This window comes from Lutra lutra, chromosome 5, assembly GCF_902655055.1.
Source record: "Lutra lutra chromosome 5, mLutLut1.2, whole genome shotgun sequence".
NCBI classification, from domain to species: domain Eukaryota; kingdom Metazoa; phylum Chordata; class Mammalia; order Carnivora; family Mustelidae; genus Lutra; species Lutra lutra.
In genome coordinates, this window is record NC_062282.1 from 69,272,219 (window position 1) to 69,295,036 (window position 22,818).

Sequence of the window (22,818 nt, forward strand, 5' to 3'; positions counted from 1 at the left end):
AACTATATGCTGCTTCATTATTTAAGAATTAGTTGGGGGTGCGTTTTGGTGCTTCAGTCGGTTAAGCACCTGACTCTTAGTTTCGGCTCAAGTCATAGTCCAGAATCAGACTCGATGCTCAGCAGGGAGTCTGCTTAAGATTTTTCTCTGCCTCTTCTGCTTATGCTCTCTCTAGTAAATAAATAAATCTTTTAAAAAAGAGAATTATTTACAAATAACTTCATAACTTCTTTACTTAAGATATTTCCTGCCCGTGGTAAGTCAGTGAGCTATGAGTTTGAGCTGCAGGTACCAAACATGGTGATGAATTCTCTGACTTACCTGACCATCAGGCCCCCATTTTCTCCTGTCCTTATTTCTCCCCTTAGCCAGTTTGGACTGTGCTTTTCCTTCATTTCAACAACATGCCTATCAACAGCCTAAATTCTATTGTTGATGGATTTCAATGTACCTAACAGAACCCTTCTCTCCATGTAAGCATCTGAGAATAGAAGCACTAATGACAACGGCCGAATAACAAGGCCGATTCCTCCACTATAGATAAGTAGTGTTACGTGTTTGATAGTGAGAGGGTGAGGAGGTAATCTCCCTTCTCTTACCTCGTGTCTCCTCTAGAACCTTATTTCCCTGTCAGTTTGCACTCCAGATCTTGGTCTTGTTTAACTGCCTCAAACATGCCATGTTTTCTTCCCCTTGATGGCCTCCAAACATACTGTTTCCTAAGCTGAGAGGACATGATAGCACCATCCTCTATTCACACTATTCTCTTAATAAATGGTACCTTCTTCTTTCCAGATGCTTAGATTTGCCATTTTTTTTCTTTTCTTTTACTATACATTCAAAATATCAGTAAGGTGACACTAGCCTTATCTTTTTTAATTCCAGCGTAGTTAACGCACAGTGTTATGTTAGTTTCGAGTATACGATACTGTGATTCAGCATTTCCATCCATGACTCAGCGCTCATCAAGCCAAGTGTACTCTTAATCTCCTTCACCTGTTTCCCCCATCCTCTCATCCACCTCCCCTCTGGTAACCATCAGTTTGTTCTCTAGAGTTAAGAGTCTGTTTTTTGGTTTGTCTCTTTTTTTCTTTGTTAATTTGTTCTGTTTCTTAAATTCCATATTTGAGTGAATCATATAGAATTTCCCTTTTTGTGACTTATTACACTTAGCATTATACTCTCGATTCATCCATATTGATGCAAATGGCAAGATTTCATTCTTTTTTAATGGATGGGAACTTATCTTTGAAGTACATGCAGAGTCTGATCATTTCCCAATATTGTCAGGACTCCTCCCCTGGTACAAGCCACCGTCTCTGCCCCAGGGTTGCAACAAGCCGTCTTGTTTGGTCTTTATGCCTGTGTTCTCCTTAAGTCTCAACAGCCAGAGTGATACATTTAAATTGTGTCATGTCCTGTTACTCTTCCAATTCACTGAAAGTCCATATTAATTCCTTCTAAGGGGAAGACCTTAAGGAGTTGTGCCACCTGGCTTCTTCCTACTCTCAGATTTCATCTCCACTATTCTCCATCAGCCTTTCAGCTACATTGGCTCCCTTGGTCTTCCTAGAATAAGTCCTAGTGTCTTGGAAGCTCTTCCTTTCCTTGCTGTAACACTGTCTTCAGCTATCCATAGCCTTCATTCTTTCACCTCCTTCAGGTCTTTTGTTAAATAGTAACTCAGTGCCTTTTCTTTCCCTGCTTTATTCTTTTTTCACAGAACTCATCACCATCTGCCATAATACTTTTACTTTTTTTTTTTTAAAGATTTTATTTATTTATTTGACAGATAGAGACTAGAAGTGGGCAGAGAGGCAGGCAGGGAGAGGGGGGTGGGAAGCAGACTCCTGCGAGCAGAGAGCCTGATGCGGGGCTTGATCCCAGGACCCTGAGATCATGACCTGAGCAGAAGGCAGAGGCTTTAACCCACTGAGCCACCCAGGCGCCCCTACTTTTACTTTTATTTATTACATTCCTCCCATAATTGTTGGAAGAGCAGGGATTATCCTATTTTTGCACCGCTGTATGTGTAGCATTGTGAACAGTACCTGAATGGAGTAGGTACTTAATAAACTCGGTGAATGAGTGATATGCCTTACAGGTATTTTCTACTGATCTGTCCTGGCCCCTCTTCTCACTAAACATTCTCCTTGGGATAATATTACTTTGTTCACTAGGTTTTATTTATCATCTATATGGTGAAGGAACACTGGTATTTATTTCCAACCCAGATCTCTCCATCATGAGCCCCTTCATCACTTACCCTTCTGTTACATGGACATCTCTACTCAGCATCTCATTATTTCTGACTCAACACATCCCTTTCCTTCTCTCTTGGTCCTACCATCTGCTTCTCTCATGCTCTCTCACAACAGAATGGCATCAGGATTAACCTCATTCCCAATTAGCCAGTATCATTCATCCTCAGTCTCCATTCATCTGGAATCAAATAGCAAGCCCTGTTAGTCCAAGACTTTCTTCTCCCAGCATGTTGGCTCATGATTGCACTCTCTTGAACCTGGATTCTCAAACAGCTTCCTTGTCTCTCTCTGACCAGTCTTCTCCAGCCCCTGCTTCTCATTTTGGCCAGACTTGCCTTTCAGCTACTGTACCAAATAATACCCTTCCATGAGCCCCACTGCTCTCAGAACCAATCTCAAACATCACTGCCTGGTTTCTAAGGCTGTTTGTGTGGCCTGCCCCTTTAGCTTGTCTCACCTCATCTCCATCAATCCCTTCTGTGTTCTCCAGCACACGCAGGCCAACTTCCATTCCATCTCTCATATACATCATGCTCTCTTAGATCTGGGCCTGTAAACATGCTAGTTTCTTGGCATAATACCTTTTATTTCTCGAGGTTTGTTCTCTCTCTTGCTCTCACCCCATTTATGTATCAGAAAAAAATTTCTGTTGATTTTTTTTTTTACTCAGTTTATGTCAAGTTTCCTAGTATCTCTAGGAAAAAAGAATCCCCCTGATCCTCCAAATTGGGTATGTGCTTGTTCTAAGCCCTCCCAAGCACCCTATTATAGCAGGTTTTAATGTTTCTGTGTTCTGTTATCTGTGTTTAGTGGAGAGACTGCAGATATTAAGCTTCTGACAAATATTTGTTGCATATATTTGTTGTATAAATTTTTGTTATAGAAATGATATGACTGCTCAAACAATGAAAATCATTATCTGATCCTCTGAGGATTAATCCTATCTCTGCCTCTAACTGGCTGTGCAGTTTGATACTATTAAAGTTATTTGAAACCTGTTCATTCAGAAATGAGGTAAGAGAAAGGAAACAGGTTCCCTCCAAATTAAAAAAAAAAAAATCAGGTTTGGATGGGGGCCTATTTAAAATATTAAAACCTCTTATAAAGTCATGTTTATCATCAGAATGATCCATAATAAATATTTATATAATTAGTCAGCTAGTCTTTATAATTTCACAACACAAACCCATCAAACACATCAGTCGGTATGATAAATAAAATACACAACAGTAGTCTTTGTGTGTTACATGGCACTATGGAAGAAAGTGAAATATATGATTCTTTTAAAAACACAGCATATGACACCTTAAAATGCAAGGGGCTATTTCTGTTATTCTTATGTAATACATGAATCTGTGGCTAGGAAAATTAAATACAGGGTATCAGTGCTGAAGTGAACAGTTATTTTTAGGGGACAAATAAAAGAGGCATGGCTTTAACATTCAGGTATTTTACATAACACTGTGCTGAGATTTGGCCGAAATCCATGTTTAATGCATATCTTGGAAAAGGTTGGTCTCTTAAATCAAGACAAAGCCTGACTGCCAAGTGAGTACTGGCATGTTACATGGATCACTCTAATGTCACAATCTCAAGGGTATACTCCAGGAAGGAAGATTGGGATCAAATGTTTATGTCATCTGTAAAGCACAGTGAATTGACAATATGTTGTAAAAGGAGAAATAGGAAGATTTTTATCTGAATTCTTGTGTGGAATATGAATGGAATTTTCTAGACGAGCTCCTTTCCGCATTATTCTTCTATCTGGTTTGCTCCTCTCTTCAATGAAAACTCCAGAAAGAGAAGTACATATATATACATACGCATAATAATACACACACACACACATATATATAACCACTTTTAAAGTGTTGCAATTATAGCAGTTCTTTTTAAGTCCAAAGATATGACATAGTAAGTAGTCATTGAATAAACATAACCTACTTTGAGGTGTGAGAGCATACTGAAATGCTTTATTGCGGCTTATAATGGCATCTTAAAGGAAAATTTCAAAACCATGCACATTGAAGGCCATGTTCCAACTCCCCAGAATTGTTCAGGGCAGTATTCAGAAGCCACATGTGAAAACTGTTTGAAATGTTCAATTCTGAAGGCTCATTTAACTGTCTGTCTTCTCTTTGCAAAGTGATACCCTGTTCCATGCCTCTGGCTGTTATTTGGTATTTATAGAATCCCATCAGCATACGTGGAACTTTACTGAAGACATAAGCGAAGATCAGTGTCAAAGACTGTAAACTATTTTCCATTCTATTTATATGAGCTTAATAAACAGTAAAGGGCCTGACTGGTATCAAGCCAACAGAGTAGTAATGTAGCATGGAAATTGCTCTGAAGTTTCAGATTTGGATAATTCTCCTACTGGTCTTACCAAATACTACAGTTCTTCTGTAGGATGCTTAGAAATAGAAACAGCCCTTTAAAAATATTTTGTCACTCTTGACTGAGCCTGATAGTCCAGCGTTTTAACTCTACCTGTCCTAGCTTATTGCTTAATGAAGCACTGAAGAAGACTGCCAGCCATTCAGAAACTCTTCACCCAGAGTGGTGTTCCTCCCCTAGATATCACATATACTGACGTGCTTTCCGAAGAAGCAATGGAGGGAGTTGAGCCCTAGCTAGCCCTTCAGCAATTGTGAGCTCCACTGGATGTTCTCATGGGATTGTGTTGCGTTTCTACACATCCTTGTAATGGAAGATCTTGAGAGAATTGCTCGTCTTAGAAATTCTTTTTTCTCCACTTAGTCATCTTTCAATTAGAAAATGCCAAATGCTTCAGCTCACAAATGTGTGTATGGGAATTTAGAAGTAACACATCAAGCAAGTCTTCATGAATGAAGTAAATCTGAAATAGCCGGAATTCTCCGATGTCCTTAAATAAAGGGCAGTTCATTCCAAAAGATACAAGCAAGAAATGGTGGTGTGTAAAATATTTAGGGGCAAGAATCATTGGTTTGTCTGTGGTAGAGATTTGGTGCCAGAAAATAAGTGATACATTTTGAAAATAATCTGAAGATGTATTTCTGAAGGAGATAAATATTCATTGGACATCTATTTTTTCCCCAGGCATCTTCTCATTTACTACTCATAATAACTACTCTAGAGTTACATTATTCAATTCACATCAATTATATTTTTTACTCAACAACTGTCCTGAAAAATAAAGCTTACAAGATAAAAATATTTGTGGAGTAACTTTTGCTCATTTTTTTTTATCTACTCTGTGTGTAGAAAAACCATGTGCCTTGTTTTGCTCTCCTGTTGGGAAAGAACAGCCTGTACTTCTGTCAGAAAAAGTGATGGATGGAACTTCATGTGGCTATCAGGGATTAGATGTTTGTGCAAACGGCAGGTGTCAGGTAAGACACTCCAGAAGGGAGACCATATGTGTTGAGGGAGGGACCGTATGTGCTGAAGGAGACCATACAGCTGAGGGAGACCGTAGAGCTGAGGGACCGCTCTACCTCCTTTGAGCGGCTGCACAGGATGGTAGAAAGCTCTGCACCAAGATTCAAAAGCTGTGGATGGAGTCCTGATTCAACTATCATCTTGAGCAAATCTGATCTGCTTTGAAATTCCCTTTCTTCATGTGTCTAATGAAGGGTTTGGACTAGATAATCTATAAAATCCATGATTAGCTCAAAGAAACTGAGATTTTTATTCTGCAATGTACATATTACACATCTAAAGTGGCATTTTCTGTCAAAATATTCCAGACCCAAAATTCAAGTGCTCCATTTCTCCAAATCTTGTGTCCACGGCTGAGCCATGTGGCAAAAAGCTATAAAACAGTCCTTTTATCTCACTTAATATTATGGTATTTTCAACATATTAGAACTAACTGATCTGTTCTTCTAATGCTTAAACACTTCATTTGCTCTTATCTTTCTTTTTAAAAATGATCTCTATTTACTACATGCATTTATGCACATTTCTTCATTTATCTTTAGAAAAGGAGAGCAAGTATGGACAGCATAGTGGGAAAATCAAAAACTAGAACTTTGAAGTTACTACTTATAATTCTACCACTATCTCAAGTTCGCTTCCCCCGGGAGATTAATAGGCAGAAAGATTAATGCCAGGTGTCTTCATGTTCAACATCCATGTTGAGAAGGGAAGAAGACAAGAGTTGGGCACAGGGAGAAAGGGGACTATGGTACAGTCACAACAGGACTTCAGCCCACCCTGTGAGGAGCATTGAAGTTGGGATGGCTCTTTAGAATTGTCCTCATTTGTGGCGAGAAACCCAGGCCTTTTTACCCCAAACATCTACAAGGGTCTGGCTGCAGACTGCACCAGAAGGGGAATGGGACCTTAGGAAAGGTAGTTTTCTTCAGGCTAGGCGGTTTATACAAAGGTTATCTACATCAGCTGATAAACTGGGTAGGCATGGGAAGGAAATAAATTCCTTAGTTATAAAAGAGGTATCTGAGTGGCACAGCGCTGAATCCATGACAGCCAGTAAGAAACTATATTCTTGTGAAAATCAACTAAACTATGTATGCGCACATTAACTAGTCCCTCAAATGAAGTTGTTAGACCAATGGTCATTGACTTTTTTGTACATTATGCTCCTTTGAGAATTTGATGAAAAGTTTCCTTTCTTCCCATCTGCGTGCACAGACACACACACGTGTGCTCTTGCAGGTGTGCACCAATATTTGAAAACAATTTCAAGGTATGGGTGGATCAACCTACATTCCAAGAGAGACTGTGGAATTCTGGGTATAAAATTGGAAACAGTATGAAACTTAAATGCTTTCTCAGCTCTAAGATTTTATATTTTGCCAGCATGCTGTAGAGTTTAAAGCACAGAATCATGTAATACCATTGGCATAAGAAACAGTCTTATAATTACATTTTAATTTCCTTTATTTGTTAACAGCCTTGTCAGTAATCTAAAATGTAATTTTTCATTTTCCTGTAAAAAAAAAAAAAATCATTGCAAGCATTTACCTATATACATTTTGTTTTCAGACCTGTATGTTGTACAAGTAAATCTTTTAACTTTATTTCACCGTTATTATTAATCTCTCAGGTTAGTGCATGTCTTCAATGAATTTATTCTTCCAAAATGTGTTTCCTTAACTGTATATGCCACATGCAATAGCCTAACTTGCTGTTATTTTCACTTCACAGTGTTTTGTAAGCCAGATCTTATACAGAATCCCTAAATACAACAACAACAAAATTCTGTGTAAGCGCTCAGTGAATCTGATGGTTATAATTAAAGTTCCATGAAAGGGTTTGTGCCTTCTGACAAAATTGGAATACTTCAAGATTCTGGCTTTTTAACTAAAATGCTACATGCAGTCTTTCAATATAATTAAAAGCATGACACTTTTTTTTTTTTTTTTTTTTTTCCTTTCTGGCAAGCTCCTATTTTTCAGCTTTGGCTACACAAAATACACAGCACCAAAACTGAAGGAGGACAGTTGAAAATAGATAGTTTTCTCCTTGTGACCCATTTTGCTTCTGATATTTCTGTTGTGGAAAAGGATAGAAAAAGCCCTTCTCTGTATTATCATGCTATCTGCCCATCTCCAACATGCCAGTGGTACTAAAGGGGGCCACCAGCAGAGCAATGACATTGCCTTTGCAAAGTCATTCATCCTCAACTTCTGGAGATATGTGGGTGTGTTGTGATAAGTATGGATACTTGAAACTATCAGTTACAAAATTTTTTTTTAAATCTCTTATTCTTATTTTTTAAAGGTGTGATTGTTGAGCCATGACATCATGTCTGTCCCTGGCTTTTATTGTAGGTTTACAGACTTGTCATATCCTGGTTACAAGGGTTGGAAATAACTAATAAGTTAGTAGGTACTAATTTTTTTCAGCTCATTTAACTACTGTTCATTGAGTTTGTTGTATTTGCCAAGAAAAAAGCTAGGGATAGAGCATTAGAGTTGTGTTTATCATTTCAAAGCCACTCTAAACTCTACCATAAATTTTTCCTCAATTGTACATAAATGAAAGAATTTTTTTTTTCAGGTCTTTTTATGGCTGCTGCTTAGTGAGCTCTTCTGTACCTTTGTTGTGTTTGGAGAATTTCCTATGGTGGCCACCTCTTTCATCTGTGACATTCTATTTCTCCCTGAATAAGCTTTGATTTGCAGATCAAACTTCTCCACTAATGCATTGCTTTGTCCACCTCTTGACACTGACACCCCTTGATAAAAGGAAAGGAAGCTCTATTATGCAGGTTTAATGTGATTTTGGCTTTCTCAGAATATTCATCACACAGCTGCATTTTATAATCTGCTTACTCCCCCCACCTGAACACCAACCACAGAAAAAGACCCTGTTTTTGTTCATGTTTTATTTAAGATGTTAAAAATTCCTCTAAAATAACTGTAACCTTACAAATGGGTGTTATCATCAGTCTCTCTTGCAACTCCTTGATTAAGGGTAATGGAATAATCATACCATTTAGTTCTGACAATACTGACCTACTAAATTCTGCCCTTTGAGTCTGCACAACTTTGCAAATTATTAGCATATTTTCTGAACATCAATGGGAGACCAACATTATTCACTCGAAAAGAGTCAGTGATTTTATCCCAGAAAATTCACATTAACATAATTCTTTTGGAAGCAAATTAAAATGTATTTCCCCACTGTTCATATTTTCTTACAGCAGCCATGGGGCCGTGGGTTGTGAGCAGCCTTCCCAGCATTCATGTGCTGGATGCCAAAGAAGATGGGGATAGAAGCTGATTCGTGAATTGTATTGAAAATAAACATTCACATTTGATTTTCACAAAGTTAATATTTAATATCAGACTTTGCTTTGCAACCACCTTAAGAAGTGAAGCCTTCCACATAATGAAGTGTATCTGTTCTATGTTAAGTAGGATGAAGTAGATTAATAATATTGTGTTTAATAGAAATGTGATTTCCTTTGGGTTTTATATAAATTGAATTTGTCCCAATCATGTTTTTCCAAATTGCTTTAGGATACCATTTAATTCTTAATACAGGAAAAATACCCTCATCACTGTCCTGCTATTTGGTCACTTTATTGATGATATCATTTGACATGAGCTTGCTCTATTAGTTTGCACCAGAGAATATGACATTTCACTAGTCTGTCAATTCAATATGTCTAGTCTGGAGATAATAGGTTTGTTCTAAATTAGTGATTAAAAAAAAGAAAAAAGGAGGGGGAAAAAGCTCACTTTATGGTCTACTGTCAATCTCTTGTTACAGAAAGTTGGCTGCGATGGTTTATTAGGTTCTCTCGCCAGGGAAGATCACTGCGGTGTGTGCAACGGCAATGGAAAATCATGCAAAATCATTAAAGGGGATTTTAATCATACTAGAGGAGCAGGTAATTATTTTTTTAATTTTTTCAGAATTACTAATCTAAACAGTCTTTGGGAACGGAGAGATTACACTGAAGTTGACTTAGAAATCACAGTTCTTACTCCCTAATTGAAGACTTTTGTAATGGGAATTGAGTGATTTTTTTGTGATGACATATGATACATGTGACATGAGCCAGAGCCCCGTGTCCCATTGATGTAAATATGAAGTCATCTGTTATGCATTTAATATATTGGAGCAGAAAGGGAATAATCTAATTTGCATTGGCTAATGTTATCAGGTTTCTTCAGACCTTATTCTCCAATGTGAAGCATGATTCTAACGGGGAATAATGATTTGTAACAGCCTGGAGCAGCTATATTGAGAGTATCAGTCTTCAGGTTTTCAGCTTTCAATTTTGTTTGTTTTTCCTTAATGTTTTCATTCAATTTGAAGGAATACAATTTTGGAAATAGAGTCTGTAGCAGTGTAGCATAATGGGAATGATAACAGGGAGAGTCAGGAAATGTAGGATAAAGTTCCAGATATATTAATAGTGGGAAGTCATCCTCTCCTTTCTTATATCCTTATTTAAAATACTGGTACTCCAGGGATGTGAGAATGAAATGACCATGAAAGATCCACGTAGTGTGAGTTTTAAAGTGACCCACAACAAAAAGTGATAGGTTTGCTGTACTGACATATAACAACCCACGGGTTTGCTTTCTGTGTAGAAAACACCTATCCAATAGAAAACACTGGGAGTAAGCAGACATTTACATTAGCATCTTACCTGGATGTCTTTTCAACTATCTTTAGTATTTATGATTATATTTTCATCATTATTAGTATGCTTCTATTATATTCCTCCGTTTTTTTCCTATTTTAAATTCTTTCAAATATCAAAAAAATCTGAGACTAAAGAATGTTTTAGTTTGAATACAAAGAGTGATCCATTTTTGTCTGAATAATTAAGAAAACTGAGTTCATTCTAGATACAAGAGGCCTTCAGAAAAGAAAATGTAGACACAGCCCTCTAAAGTTGAATATAAACTTTTTCTGGGCCCCAGCAGAATAAAAGATAAGTGAGCTTGAAGATCTTGAAGCCTAAAAATAACTGAAGCACAGGGTAAATTGCAGATCAAAATCTCGACCTCCACAGCTGTGAAAAATGTGACAGGTCCTACAAGTCAAAATCCGCCAGAACTCGTTTAGAGAAGTCATACTTTGCCATAATAGCCTCTCAGACTTTCAACTAAGAAGTACAATTATAATGAGCTTTACAGGATGATTGTAGCGGAGGGGGGCTTACAGTATAGAAGTTCAAATGAAGTCTGAAAGAACAAAGATTTTTTAAAGATACAAGAATTTTTTAAAGAATATTCTTGCATGGTTATTTAGTATGCATGGAAACAGTTCACTGAAGATTACTGGTATACATTCAGAACTAACATCTTTATTTCGTTGTAGTAACAGTTTGTTTTTCCACTAAGCATAGAAAACAGAAATGCCAGTTTAAAAATTAGTGATGCTTTTCGTTCTGACTGCATTTGTGTGGGTACATTTTCCCCCAGATTTCTAGTTCAAACCTTTGTTTTTATTGCACTTTGATTTCATTTTTGTTCATTTGTTCATTTTCTGTTGGTAATTCATGTTAATGGAAGCTATTATTTGGAAAATGTCTGAGATGCCTAAGATACTGGGATTATCGGAGACTAATGTTGCTTTTTTCCTTCCAACTCTATGCTAGTTTCACTTGACTCTCAGGGAAGAGACTAGAATTATTAGTTTGGACCATAAGATCCTGCATGGTGTTGTCCCTACCTGTCTTTCCAGCATCATCTTACACCAGCATTCCTTTCATCTAGATTTCTTATAGATGTTCAAACTGACCATGCTCCCTCTGGCATCTTGTATTTTAAAATATGGTTCCGTGAGCTTTCTCTTCGCTTTGCTGGCTCATTTCTAGACATCACTTAGATCTCAGTTCAAATGGCACTTCTTCAGTGAGCACTGGACAAACTCTACCTCCCATCGCTAAGAACTTGGTTAATGATACCATATTTGTGTCATACCTAGAGAGGCTCTAATCACATTTGTAAGTTACATTTCCTCGTCTTTCTTTCCCCACTAGTCTTTAAAAGATGAATCCGGAAAAATCTCATTACTACTTTTATTTAACACCATATTACAAATGACCTGCATAATGTGTGATCCATTAATATTTATTAACATAATTAATAATGAAACATTATTTTTTAGCGAGTTTAAAAAACAAAAACCTGTGTAAGTCCTTAATTATATCATGGGCTTCATCTACTTGTGACTTAAGAATGTTTCTCTGGAGACAATTTTGTCCTTATAGTTTATGGACTTCCTAGAATTTCTTGAAGAAATTGAAGGCTTCTTTGGTCCAGTTGGCCATGCTCACTGTATATATTGTATGAGCAACACATGTGCAGACACATGTGGGTGTTTTCAGTCCTTGTGCTCTACTTAGAGTTTGCTAAATCATTTTTGTTGGAGCTAGAAAATAAACTTGAGGAGTTTTTTTTTTTTTTTTTAATCCTGTCTTTCATTTCAACTTGCCTAGCTGCAGGATAAGTTTTTAAAGGAATTTTTAAAGATAAATTGTATTTTTGGCTGGTTGTGGAATTAGATAGCTAACCATATACACTAGGAAGAAATGGGCATAAAATGTGTTACTCTTTTTTAAAGATTTTATTTATTTATTTGACAGAGAGAGAGAGAGAGCTCACAAGTAAGCAGAGAGGCAGGCAGAGAGAGAGAGGGAAGCAGGCTCCCTGCTGAGCAGAGAGCCCAATGCAGGGTTCAATCCAGGACCCTGAGATCATGTCCGGAGCCAAAGACAGAAGCTTAGCCCACTGAGCCATACAGGTGCCCCAAATGTGTTATTCTTAATGGAAGAGATGATGATACTGATCCTGTATAAGGAACACATGCTCTTAGACTTTTTGTTTGTATGTTTGGCACAGCAGGAGGATAGTCATACTGTTATGTATTCTATTTTATGAAATAGTAACAGTGGGTCATAGCTAGATGCCCATGGTAGAATCAGACAGCTCTGAAGTCAGCTAATTACTGACAAAGCAGTCTTGAAAATGGTATTTTTTTTTCTTCCCTCTACCTTTATTTTCTCATCTATCAAGTGAGAAATGTAGTATCTACCTTGGATGTTATCATTACAATTAAATGAAAAATTTATGTCAATTGACTATAATAGTGTCTAGCACATAGAAGTTGTTCAAAATGTGACATTTCTCATTATTACTGCCACGAAGATAATGACTGCTATTGGCATTTTAAGAGGTCTGCTTAAGAACAGGATCTCTGTCTGTTAAGTAGGATTTTTTTTTTTTTTAGATTTTATTTATTTATTTGACAGAGATCACAAGTAGGCAGAGAGGCAGACAGAGAGAGGGGGGGAAGCAGGCTCCCTGCTGAGCAGAGAGACCCATGTGGGACTCGATCTCAGGACCCTGAGATCATGACCTGAGCCAAAGGCAGAGGCCTAACCCACTGAGCCACCCAGGTGCCCCAAGTAGGATGTTTCTGTGTACAAAACCAACTATCCAACACGAGGATCAAATTTACGACATTGACATCACAGACTTTATTCAAACTGCTGAACTCGGCAATGGCCACCCTCATATTCACTGATTTAAATATATGTTAACTAACTGGAATTTAATCAAAACTTGCCAAAAAGTGCATTCTTAACTGTGCTAAATGACTTAATTATTGAAAACTATTTAGGCCCCCCCAGTCATTGGCTATGGCTAAGACTTCAAATGTCTTCGCTCAGTATTTCTCTCCCTCCCTTCCTTCTTTAAACTCAGTCTAACTCATCTGTCCTTTAAGCCATTCCAGCTGAGTAATAGAGAACTGCTCCAGATGAATCTATGAACTTAGATATAACTGGTGTCCTAATGCACAGCAAACTCCTGAGTTTACTGCTAAACCCAAATAGGAATTGAGTTACTTCCTCTATTTCTCTCTCTCTCTCCACTCTTCTTTCTAAACATCCTGAAATTTAACATCATCTCCAAATACTTTACTAAATTCCTTTGCTCAGAGATGAACAGTCATCTCTTGATTGTAACATCTGATGGGCTATCCGTTGTCACCTTTTTCTTTGATTTTTTTTTTTAAAGATTTTTTATTTATTTATTTGACAGAGAGAGATCACAAGTAGATAGAGAGGCAGGCAGAGAGAGAGAGAGGGAAGCAGGATCTCTGCCGAGCAGAGAACCCGATGCGGGACTCGATCCCAGGACCCTGAGATCATGACCTGAGCCGAAGGCAGCGGCCTAACCCACTGAGCCACCCAGGCGCCCTTCTTTGATTATTGTATAGCTTTTGACACCACTGACCAACGGCTCCGCTAGAGATAATCCAATCCGTAGGATCCCACCTCACCAAAACAGTCAGATCTCCATCTTCTTGTGATAATTCCTTCTCTGGATTCTTTTTTATTTTCAGCCTGTTGAAAACTATGGCTGTCCTAGGTTGAGTCCTTCTCTTCTCTTCGTTTTCTCCAGTTACTTTCATGGCTGATATTACTGCCTCACAAAAGTACTCCCCTCACCTGATTTTTGTCTGGAGTTCCAGATGTTCCACAGTTCTTAGCAGTTATTTTTACTAGTGTGTTACATGGTTTTATTAAGTACAAATTGCAAAGTCAGACTTATCAGATTACTACCAAAACTTGACTTCCATGTTCTTATAAACTATGGCTGCATTCTCACAGAAGTAAGAAGAACGCATTTGTGTTCAGTGTTTATTTCCCCACTTTCTACTGGTTGTCAAGTTCAGAATTTTTTTTTTTTTCTTCACAGGGCCCTATAGATTTTCTTCCTTAGCCTCTCATATTCCTGGGATTTTTACATTAGCTTCCTGATAACTGTTATGTATAACTATATCCCCAGGCATCCTGAGTACTGCTGTCAGATAAAGCTTCTCCAAGCCAGGGGTGCCTGAATGGCTCAGTGGGTTGAGCCTCTGCCTTTGGCTCAGGTCATGATCTCAGGGTCCTGGGATCAAAACCTTGATAGGGCTGTCTGCTCGGCGTGGAGCCTGCTTTCCCCTCTCACTCTGCCTAACTCTCTACCTACTTGTGATTGATCTCTCTCTCTCTCTCTCTCTGTCAAATAAATAAATTAATTGAATTAAATTTAAAAAGCTTTCCCAAGCCATTGTTCACAGAAATCAATTCAGTGTCTTGGGCATGCATTAAAATCCTCTTTAACAGAGACATATTCTAACATCTCCTCTTTCTGACAGAATTATTTTATTGACATGCTACTAAAAATATTATTGAGTCTCTTACTTTCCCTTTCATACAGTGAACTCATACTTTTTCTATACATATCCAAATCCTGCCCATTCTTCAGAGACAGTTCGTCTGTTTACTTTTTGGTGAAGCTTTTCTTGACTCTCTGAAATGTTTTGTGAATTAGGGTGATTCCAGCTGATGCCAGTGTTTCTCAAACATGAGTCATGTATATAACACTTTAAAAGGAAAACAAGAAAAAAAAATCCCACTTCTGTGAATTAAAAATAGCAGTGAACCTTTCGAGTGATGATGTGATCAGGTTAAGAGGACAGTTGAAACATGGGTTTATATTCCTAAGCAGGGAATTAACCATATCATCTTGCATATGATCTCTTTTACATAATTTTGGAAGTTTTTTGAACTCATATTTGTGCAAGGTATTTTTGCCTTTTCTGTCCAATTTCATTATGAGCTCACTGAGTGCCCAGATCTTCTTACCGTATTTTTGTGTATAAATTGGCAGTAAGCATTTGTTTCTATTTTCATTACTGCTTATTTTGTTCATGTATCAAAGTGATAGTGCTTGTGTGGTTTGGTGTTACTAAAAATGGTTAAATTGGATGAGCAGCATTCACTAATAGAAATTATTATTCGAAAAGCGCATGCCCCAAATTCCACCCACTGCTGCCCCCAGGTGGGGTGTATGCTACCTTTGGCTATATACCAATAATTGTAAACCTTTTCAGGAATTTGAATAATTAAGCAACAGATGACAATTCTGGGATTTGTTATAGTGCCTTTTTATTTTTTTTTTAAGATTATTTATTTATTTATTTATTTGACAGACAGAGATCACAAATAGGCAGAGAAGCAGGCAGAGAGAGAGGAGGAAGCAGGCTCCCTGCTGAGCAGAGAGCCCGATGTGGGGGCTCGATCCCAGGACCCTGGGATCATGACCCAAGCCGAAGGCAGAGGCTTTAACCCACTGAGCCACCCAGGTGCCCCTATTGTGCCTTTCTAAAACTAACTTTGCCCATCATCCATGGACATTAGGAGGGTAATTGTAGTTATGATCACTGGGTGTTGTATGTACGTGATGAATCACTAAATTCTATACCTGGAACTAATATTACACTGTATGTTATCTATCTGGAATTTAAATAAAAACTTTTTTAAAAATTCCAAAAAAACCCTAACTTTGAAGTTAGACTCTCATCAGATATATGGAACTACCCAGATATTGAGAAGAATATTAAATATTATTATATATATCATATGTTTTATAATTTAAGATGTAACTATTCAGCTATAAGGTGTCTACTCTATCACTATTCTGCACTAAAGTCTTAATTTTGACTTCTTCTGCACACTCTCTTCTGTCTCATTTTATTTTATTATCTTATTTCATTTTATTACATTCCTAACCTCTGCTGAAAAATCTTTCCTAAGAAACGTGTAAATGTGTCTTCCTTCTAGCTGTTTTTTTTTATTTTTTTATTTTTTAAATTTAATTTTATTTTTTCAGTGTTCCAAGATTCATTGTTTATGCACCATACCCAGTACTCCATGCAATACATCCCTTCCATAATACCCACCACCAGTCTCACGCATTCTTTCACCTCCCTCCCCTTCAAAACCCTCAGTTTGTTTCTCAGAGTCCACAGTCTCTCATGGTTCGTCTCCCCCTCCGATTTACCCCAAATCACCTTGACACCTTCAGGGTGACTCCAGATTTCTTGGTGTGGCCTGACACTTACTTGTCTTCAGCCCCAGTTTCCAAACCCTTTGTTAATTTCCTAAGGGAGTACTTGGTCTCTCTTGTCCTACACTCAGCTACCCAGAGACCTGATCCTGCCAGCTGTATTCTCTCCAGCTGCATTTCCTTCTTCCCCACACATGCTAACTTAAAGCAGTTTCATGAACAAAATCTGAGGTTATTTGCTTTGTTCCAAGATCTACTGTGTTTCTGAATGGGCTGGACAATTGTGCTTTTTTTCACCCTCATACTTCATAAGCTATCAATGAACTTCTCTTTTTTTTTTACATAACATACAATTACATGCTTGCCCTTAATAGTGCCATAGGCTCAACATATTTCAAAGAAAATTCTCCACTTGAAATTATGACAGCTTTTATATACAACTTTCTTTCTTTGCATATTATTGAAATTTCATAGAAAAACCGAAACCAAAAGGAAAAAGGGGGGGACAGGTCAATTAAGAAAAGAGATCTTAAAAGAACTCATGATTTATTTCTTGTTTTATTGACTCTTACAGGTTATATAGAAGTGCTGGTGATACCTGCTGGAGCAAGAAGAATCAAAGTTGTAGAGGAAAAGCCAGCACATAGCTATTTAGGTAACCTGACACAGAGCCATTCCAAGTATGAGTCCCCCTCCCTCCACCCTGACAGTTGTCTGATGACGAGGACATCAATCTGTTTCTAGTTACATGTTTGAATTTCCCAGGAAGCACCTCCTGTCATATCAAGTAGGAATTTCTTTCCTTCTCTCCCAGGGACTTACCAGGGCAAAAGCAATCTGGTTGTCTATGTTTTTGGGAGAGTATAAATTGCTTCCACATGTTAGTCCATGTTTTAAAAAAAAAAATTCATTGGAGGATTTAGGTGTGTTTTATTTCATACATATGCACATATATATTCCATAAATATATTTGTTTCATACATACATACACATATATATATTTATTGCATGTGCAAATGCATATATGTGTGTGTATATATATATACATATATATGAATGATTACTTTAGAAATAGAAAATCTTGTGGGATTCTCAAAAACATTCTGATATACTGAACAGATTTAATCTCTTAAGGAGAAACGATGCTGTCTCTTGCCTCACTTCAGGTATTTTCACCTATGAAGAGAGTATTTTAAATTTTTTAATGTTGTATGTGGAAAGAATTGTTTCAGCTGTTTTAATTAGGCTAGTTAGTGATTTTAAATATGTAAAAGAAAATACGTAGTTGCCAAAATACATATTGTTTATATATCAAAATTAAAAACCCATTAAGTCATGGGAAATGATTGTCTATAGTCATGGCATCTCCGGATAAAGGGATCTAATGTGATTAGGTCCGATAAAAGAGTAAAGCTTCTCCCAGAATTTAAACATTGTATTTACGTTATCTTTAAAGAAAGCCTACATGTCTCTTTTTTTCTTAACAAAAATAATGTTCTCATTATTCTTTCTCAAAAGAAATAATATCCCAAGGGAAACACTTTGTACATGGAAAATAACCCAATATTATATGATTGTTTCTACTTTGCAATATTAAAAATAGTCTGCTCTTGGATTGAATTATTTTTCTCATTAGGGTTTGCTTTCTAGGAGTAGGAAAATATGAGGAAAGGGGACAGTGAAAGAAATCCTTTGTCATGTGACACACTCATTAGTTTGTTATTACTAATTACCAATTTCATTTACTTTTACCAGCTAGGTTTTTAAATTCATTTTAAGTGCAAGTGAATCATCCCAGATATACAAATTGTGATTAAAACTAACCCCGGGTTTTTGGAGACACTGTGCGAAACTTGGACAATTTCAGGGTATTTGTTCAATAGCCAACAATTGGCTCTTACACGTGGGAATATGTTTTCTTTTTTCCAAACTGGAAGGGAATATGGATGTCTCAAATGGAATGTTCTCATATTATGTAAAACTCGATATTGTACTATGATTTTTAGTAACTTAACAAATGTGGCTAAAAGAACCAGCCGGTTTCACAAATGGGGCATCTCCATGCTCTAATTCCTTACTTCCTAGGCTCTTCCACCAATCCAGTCTTGTTTCTGTCTCCCTTCTGTCAAAGGGAGTTAATATAAGGTCAACAAATGCCTCCATATTAATACATCCAATGGTCATCATTCATTCAATACTTTCTTCTTTTGACTTGGAAGACTTGAGGCTCCCTGTGTCATTGGATGTCCCTTACTGGTCTCTTCCGATGGATTCTCTTCCCCTACATGTTTTCTGTATGTTCCCATACTGTGAGTTTCAAGCCTGGGCCCTGCCGCCTTCCTTGCTGTCTTATCTCCCTAGGGTATCCCATCTAGCTCCATTGGTTGACATGTCTATTGGGTATAAATTATCAAATTTCTTGTGTACCTCAGAAATAGTAAGTCTAAGTCAAAAATTGTATTCCCACCCCATGCTGAAACTTCTTCCTCCTTCAGTGTACCCCGCTATAATCTGTGTTACTGTATGAGTGTCTTAGGACTTCTCTACCAAGTATCACTCATCTGGTGGTTTAAACATATTCTCTCACAGTTCTGGAGGCCATAATGGTTTCACTGGACCAAAAATCAAGGCATCTGCAAAGCTGTGCTCTCTCTGGAGACCCTATTCCTTGCCTTCTCCAGCTCCTGGCGGTGGCCAGCATTCTTTGGCTTGTGACCGCATCATTCCACTGCCTGCCTCCCTAGTGTCTTTGACATCTCCTGTTTTTCTGTCTTCAAAGCTCTCTCCTCCTACCTCTTATAAGGACACATGTGATTGTATTTCAGACCCACTTGGACTATCCAGAATAATCTCCCCATGTCAAGATCGTTAATCATATCTGCCAAGTTATTTATTTATTTGCCATTTAAGTTGGCATTTGTTTGTTCCAGGAATTCAGAAACTTATATCTTTTTTTTTTTCCTTAATAGCATTTGTTTTTTAACTGAATTGAAATACATGCAACATAAAATTTACCATCTTAACTATGTTAAGTGTACATTCCTGTGGCTCTGAGTGCATCACTTTGTTTTACAACCACCACCGCCATCCAACTCCAGAATGGTTCTCATTTTGCAAAACTGAAACTCTTGTCTCCATTAATGGTAACTCTCCATTCCCCTCTCCTCCCATCCCTTGGTAGCCACCAAGGCTTTCTATCTTCATGAATTTGACCACTCTGCACATGTGGATATTCTCTATATGCAGAATCTCTTCTTTTGTTCTTTCATAACAATAATAACTGTTCTTTTGTGACTATCATATATCACTTAAAATAATGTTCTCAAGACTTAATCATGCTATTGCATGTGTCAAAATTTCTTTCCTTTTTAAGGCCAAATAATATTTCATTATATGCATGGACCACATTTTGCTTATCAATTCATTCATTCATGGATACTTGGGCTGCTTCCACTAGTTAGCTATTGTGAATAATACTACTGTGAACATGTGTGTACAGATTGTACAGATGTCTCTTCAAGATCTAGTTTTTCATTCTTTTGAATATATTCCCAGAGGTAGAATTTCTGTATCTTATGGTAATTCTATTTCTAATTTTTTTTTGGAATGGCCACACCCTTTTCCACAGTTCAGCATTATTTTCCATTACCACCAACAGTGTGCAAGCGTTCCAGTTTCTGTATTTTTTTACTAACTCTTTAAAAAAAAGATTTTATTTATTTATTTGAGAGAGATAGAAAGCAAGAGAGAGAGCAAACAGTAGCAGTGGGGAGGGGCAGAGGGAGGAGAACAAGGCTGCCCGCTAAGTAGGGAGTCCCACACAGGACTCAATCCCAAGACCCTGGGATCTTGACCTAAGCTGAAGACAGATGCTTAACTGACTAAGGCACCCAGTGCCCCAGTTCTTACCAACTCTTGAGGTTTTCCCTTTATCCTGGTGGTAGCCATCCTTATGGGTGTGAGGTGATTTTTTGTGTGGTTTTGTTTTGCACCTTCCTAATGATTAGTGAAACTGAAAATCTTTTCATGTACTTCTTGGCCATTGACATATCTTCTATGAAGAAATGTCTATTCAAGTCTTCTGTCCATTTTTGAAATAAGTTATTTGATTCATTGTGGCTGTTGATGACGATGAGTTTTAGGAGGTCATTGTATGTTCTGGATATTAACCCCTTATGAGATAAATGATTTCAAATATTTTTTCCCATTCTGTTACTGGTATCTTTTGATACACAAAAGTTTTTGATTTTCATGAAGTTTGTCTGTTTTTCTTTTATCACCTGTGCTTTTGGTGCCATGTCCAAGGAGTCACTGCCGAATTCAATATTGTAAAGCTTTTGCCTTACGTTTGCTTCTAAGACTTTTATGGTTTCAGGTCTTACATTTTGTAGATAGTGTTAGTCAAGTGTACAACTTCATTTTTCTTCATGTGGATACTCCATTTTCCCAGTACCACTGATAGAAAGACTGTCTTTGTCTGTTGAACAATCCTGGCACCCTTGCAGAAAGTCATTTGGCTCTGTATGCGAAGGCTTATTTCTGGAGTCTCTATTCTATTCCATTTGTCTATATGTCTGTTTTTTTGTTTTGTTTTGTTTTCATTTTATTTTATTTTATTTCTTTTCAGTGTTCCAGCATTCATTGTTTATGTATATATCTGTTTTTATGTCAGCAGCACACTGTTTTGATTACACTAGCTTTCTAGTAAGTTTTCATATCAGGAAGTGTGAATCTCCAGCTTTGTTCCTCTTTTTCCGGTTTGTTCTGGTTATTCAGGGTTACTTGAAATTCCATATGAATTTTAGAAAGGTTTAATTATTTCTGTAAAAAAGGCCATTGGAAATTTGGTAAGGATTGCACTGAATTTGTAGATCATTTTGATAACATTGACATCTTAACAGTATTAAGTTTTCCAATCCATAGACCTGGGATGTGTTTCCATTTATTTATGTCTTCTTTAATTCTTTCAGGAGTATGTTCTGGGTTTTTGTTATTGGATAAGTCTTTTACCCCCTCAGTTGAGTTAATTATTTTTGATACTATTGTACATAGATTGCTTTCTTAATTTCCTTTTCAGATTTTTCATTGCTAACATATAGAAATGCAGCTACCTTTCTTTGTGTTGACTTTGTATCATGCGACTTTTAAAACAGGCTCTCTTGTATGTGTGTAGAATCTTTAGGGTTTTCTACATAGAAAGAAGATCGTATCATCTGCAATTAGAAATAATTTTATTTCTTCTTCTCTGATTTGAATGCCTTTTATGTTTGTGAATTCAGTTTGCTGCTTTATTGAGAATGTTTGTGTCGGTGTTCATAAGAGAAATTGGTCTGTACTTTTGATTTTGTATCTGTGTGTTTTTGTCTGGCTTTGGTAGCAAAGAATGAGTTATGCCTCATACTGTATGTTAGGAAGTCTTTCCTCCAATTCACTTCTTGGAGAATATGAAGATTGATGTTAGTTCTTCTTTAAATGTTTTGTGGAATTTGCCTGTGCAACCATAACATCCAGCGCTTCTTTTGGGGGGGATATTTTTGATTATTGATTCAGTGTCCTTACTAATTGTAGATATTTTTAGGATTTCTATTTCTTTGTGATACAGTCTTTGTAAGTTTTGTGTTTCTAGGAATTTGTACATTTCATTTAGGTTATCCAATTTGTTAGCATACAGATTTTTTAAATTTTTGTTGAGGTATAGTTGACATACAATGTTATATTAGTTTCAGGTGCACAATATAGTGATTTAACAGTTTTATACATTGCACAAGGCTCTCCATGACAAATGCAGTTGCCGTCTGTCACCATACAGTTACTTTAGTGAACTTGACTATATTCCCCATGCTCCACTTTTAATCCCCATAACTTATTTTGGAACTGGAAGTCAGTACTTCTTAATCCTCTTTACCTATTTCATCCATCCCTCTACCACCCACAGCTTCGAGTGTATTCTCTGTGTTCATGAGTCTGTTTCCATTTTTCTTTTTGTTTGCTTGTTTGTAACTCCACATATAAATGAAATCACATTGTCTTTCTTTGTCTGACTTATTTCACTGAGCATAATATCCTCTAGGTCCACCTGTGTTGTCAAAAATGAGAAGAGTTCATTTTTTAATGGGTGAGTAACATTCTGTTACACACACATGCACACACACACGCGCACACACACATGCACACACTGTATCTTCTTTATCCATTTATCTATTGATGGGCACAGGTTACTTCCATATCTT

General features: G+C 37.1%; 1 protein-coding gene across 1 annotated transcript in view; it reads left to right on the plus strand.

Annotated features, from left to right (window-relative positions):
• The window catches only part of ADAMTS19 (ADAM metallopeptidase with thrombospondin type 1 motif 19), a 273,564-nt gene that overhangs the window by 190,230 nt on the left and 60,516 nt on the right, over window positions 1–22,818 (plus strand). The window contains exons 14-16 of the mRNA XM_047731597.1: window positions 5,514–5,641; window positions 9,495–9,615; window positions 17,163–17,243. Of these exons, the coding sequence (XP_047587553.1) occupies window positions 5,514–5,641; window positions 9,495–9,615; window positions 17,163–17,243 (330 nt within the window). The remainder of the gene's footprint in view (window positions 1–5,513; window positions 5,642–9,494; window positions 9,616–17,162; window positions 17,244–22,818) is intronic.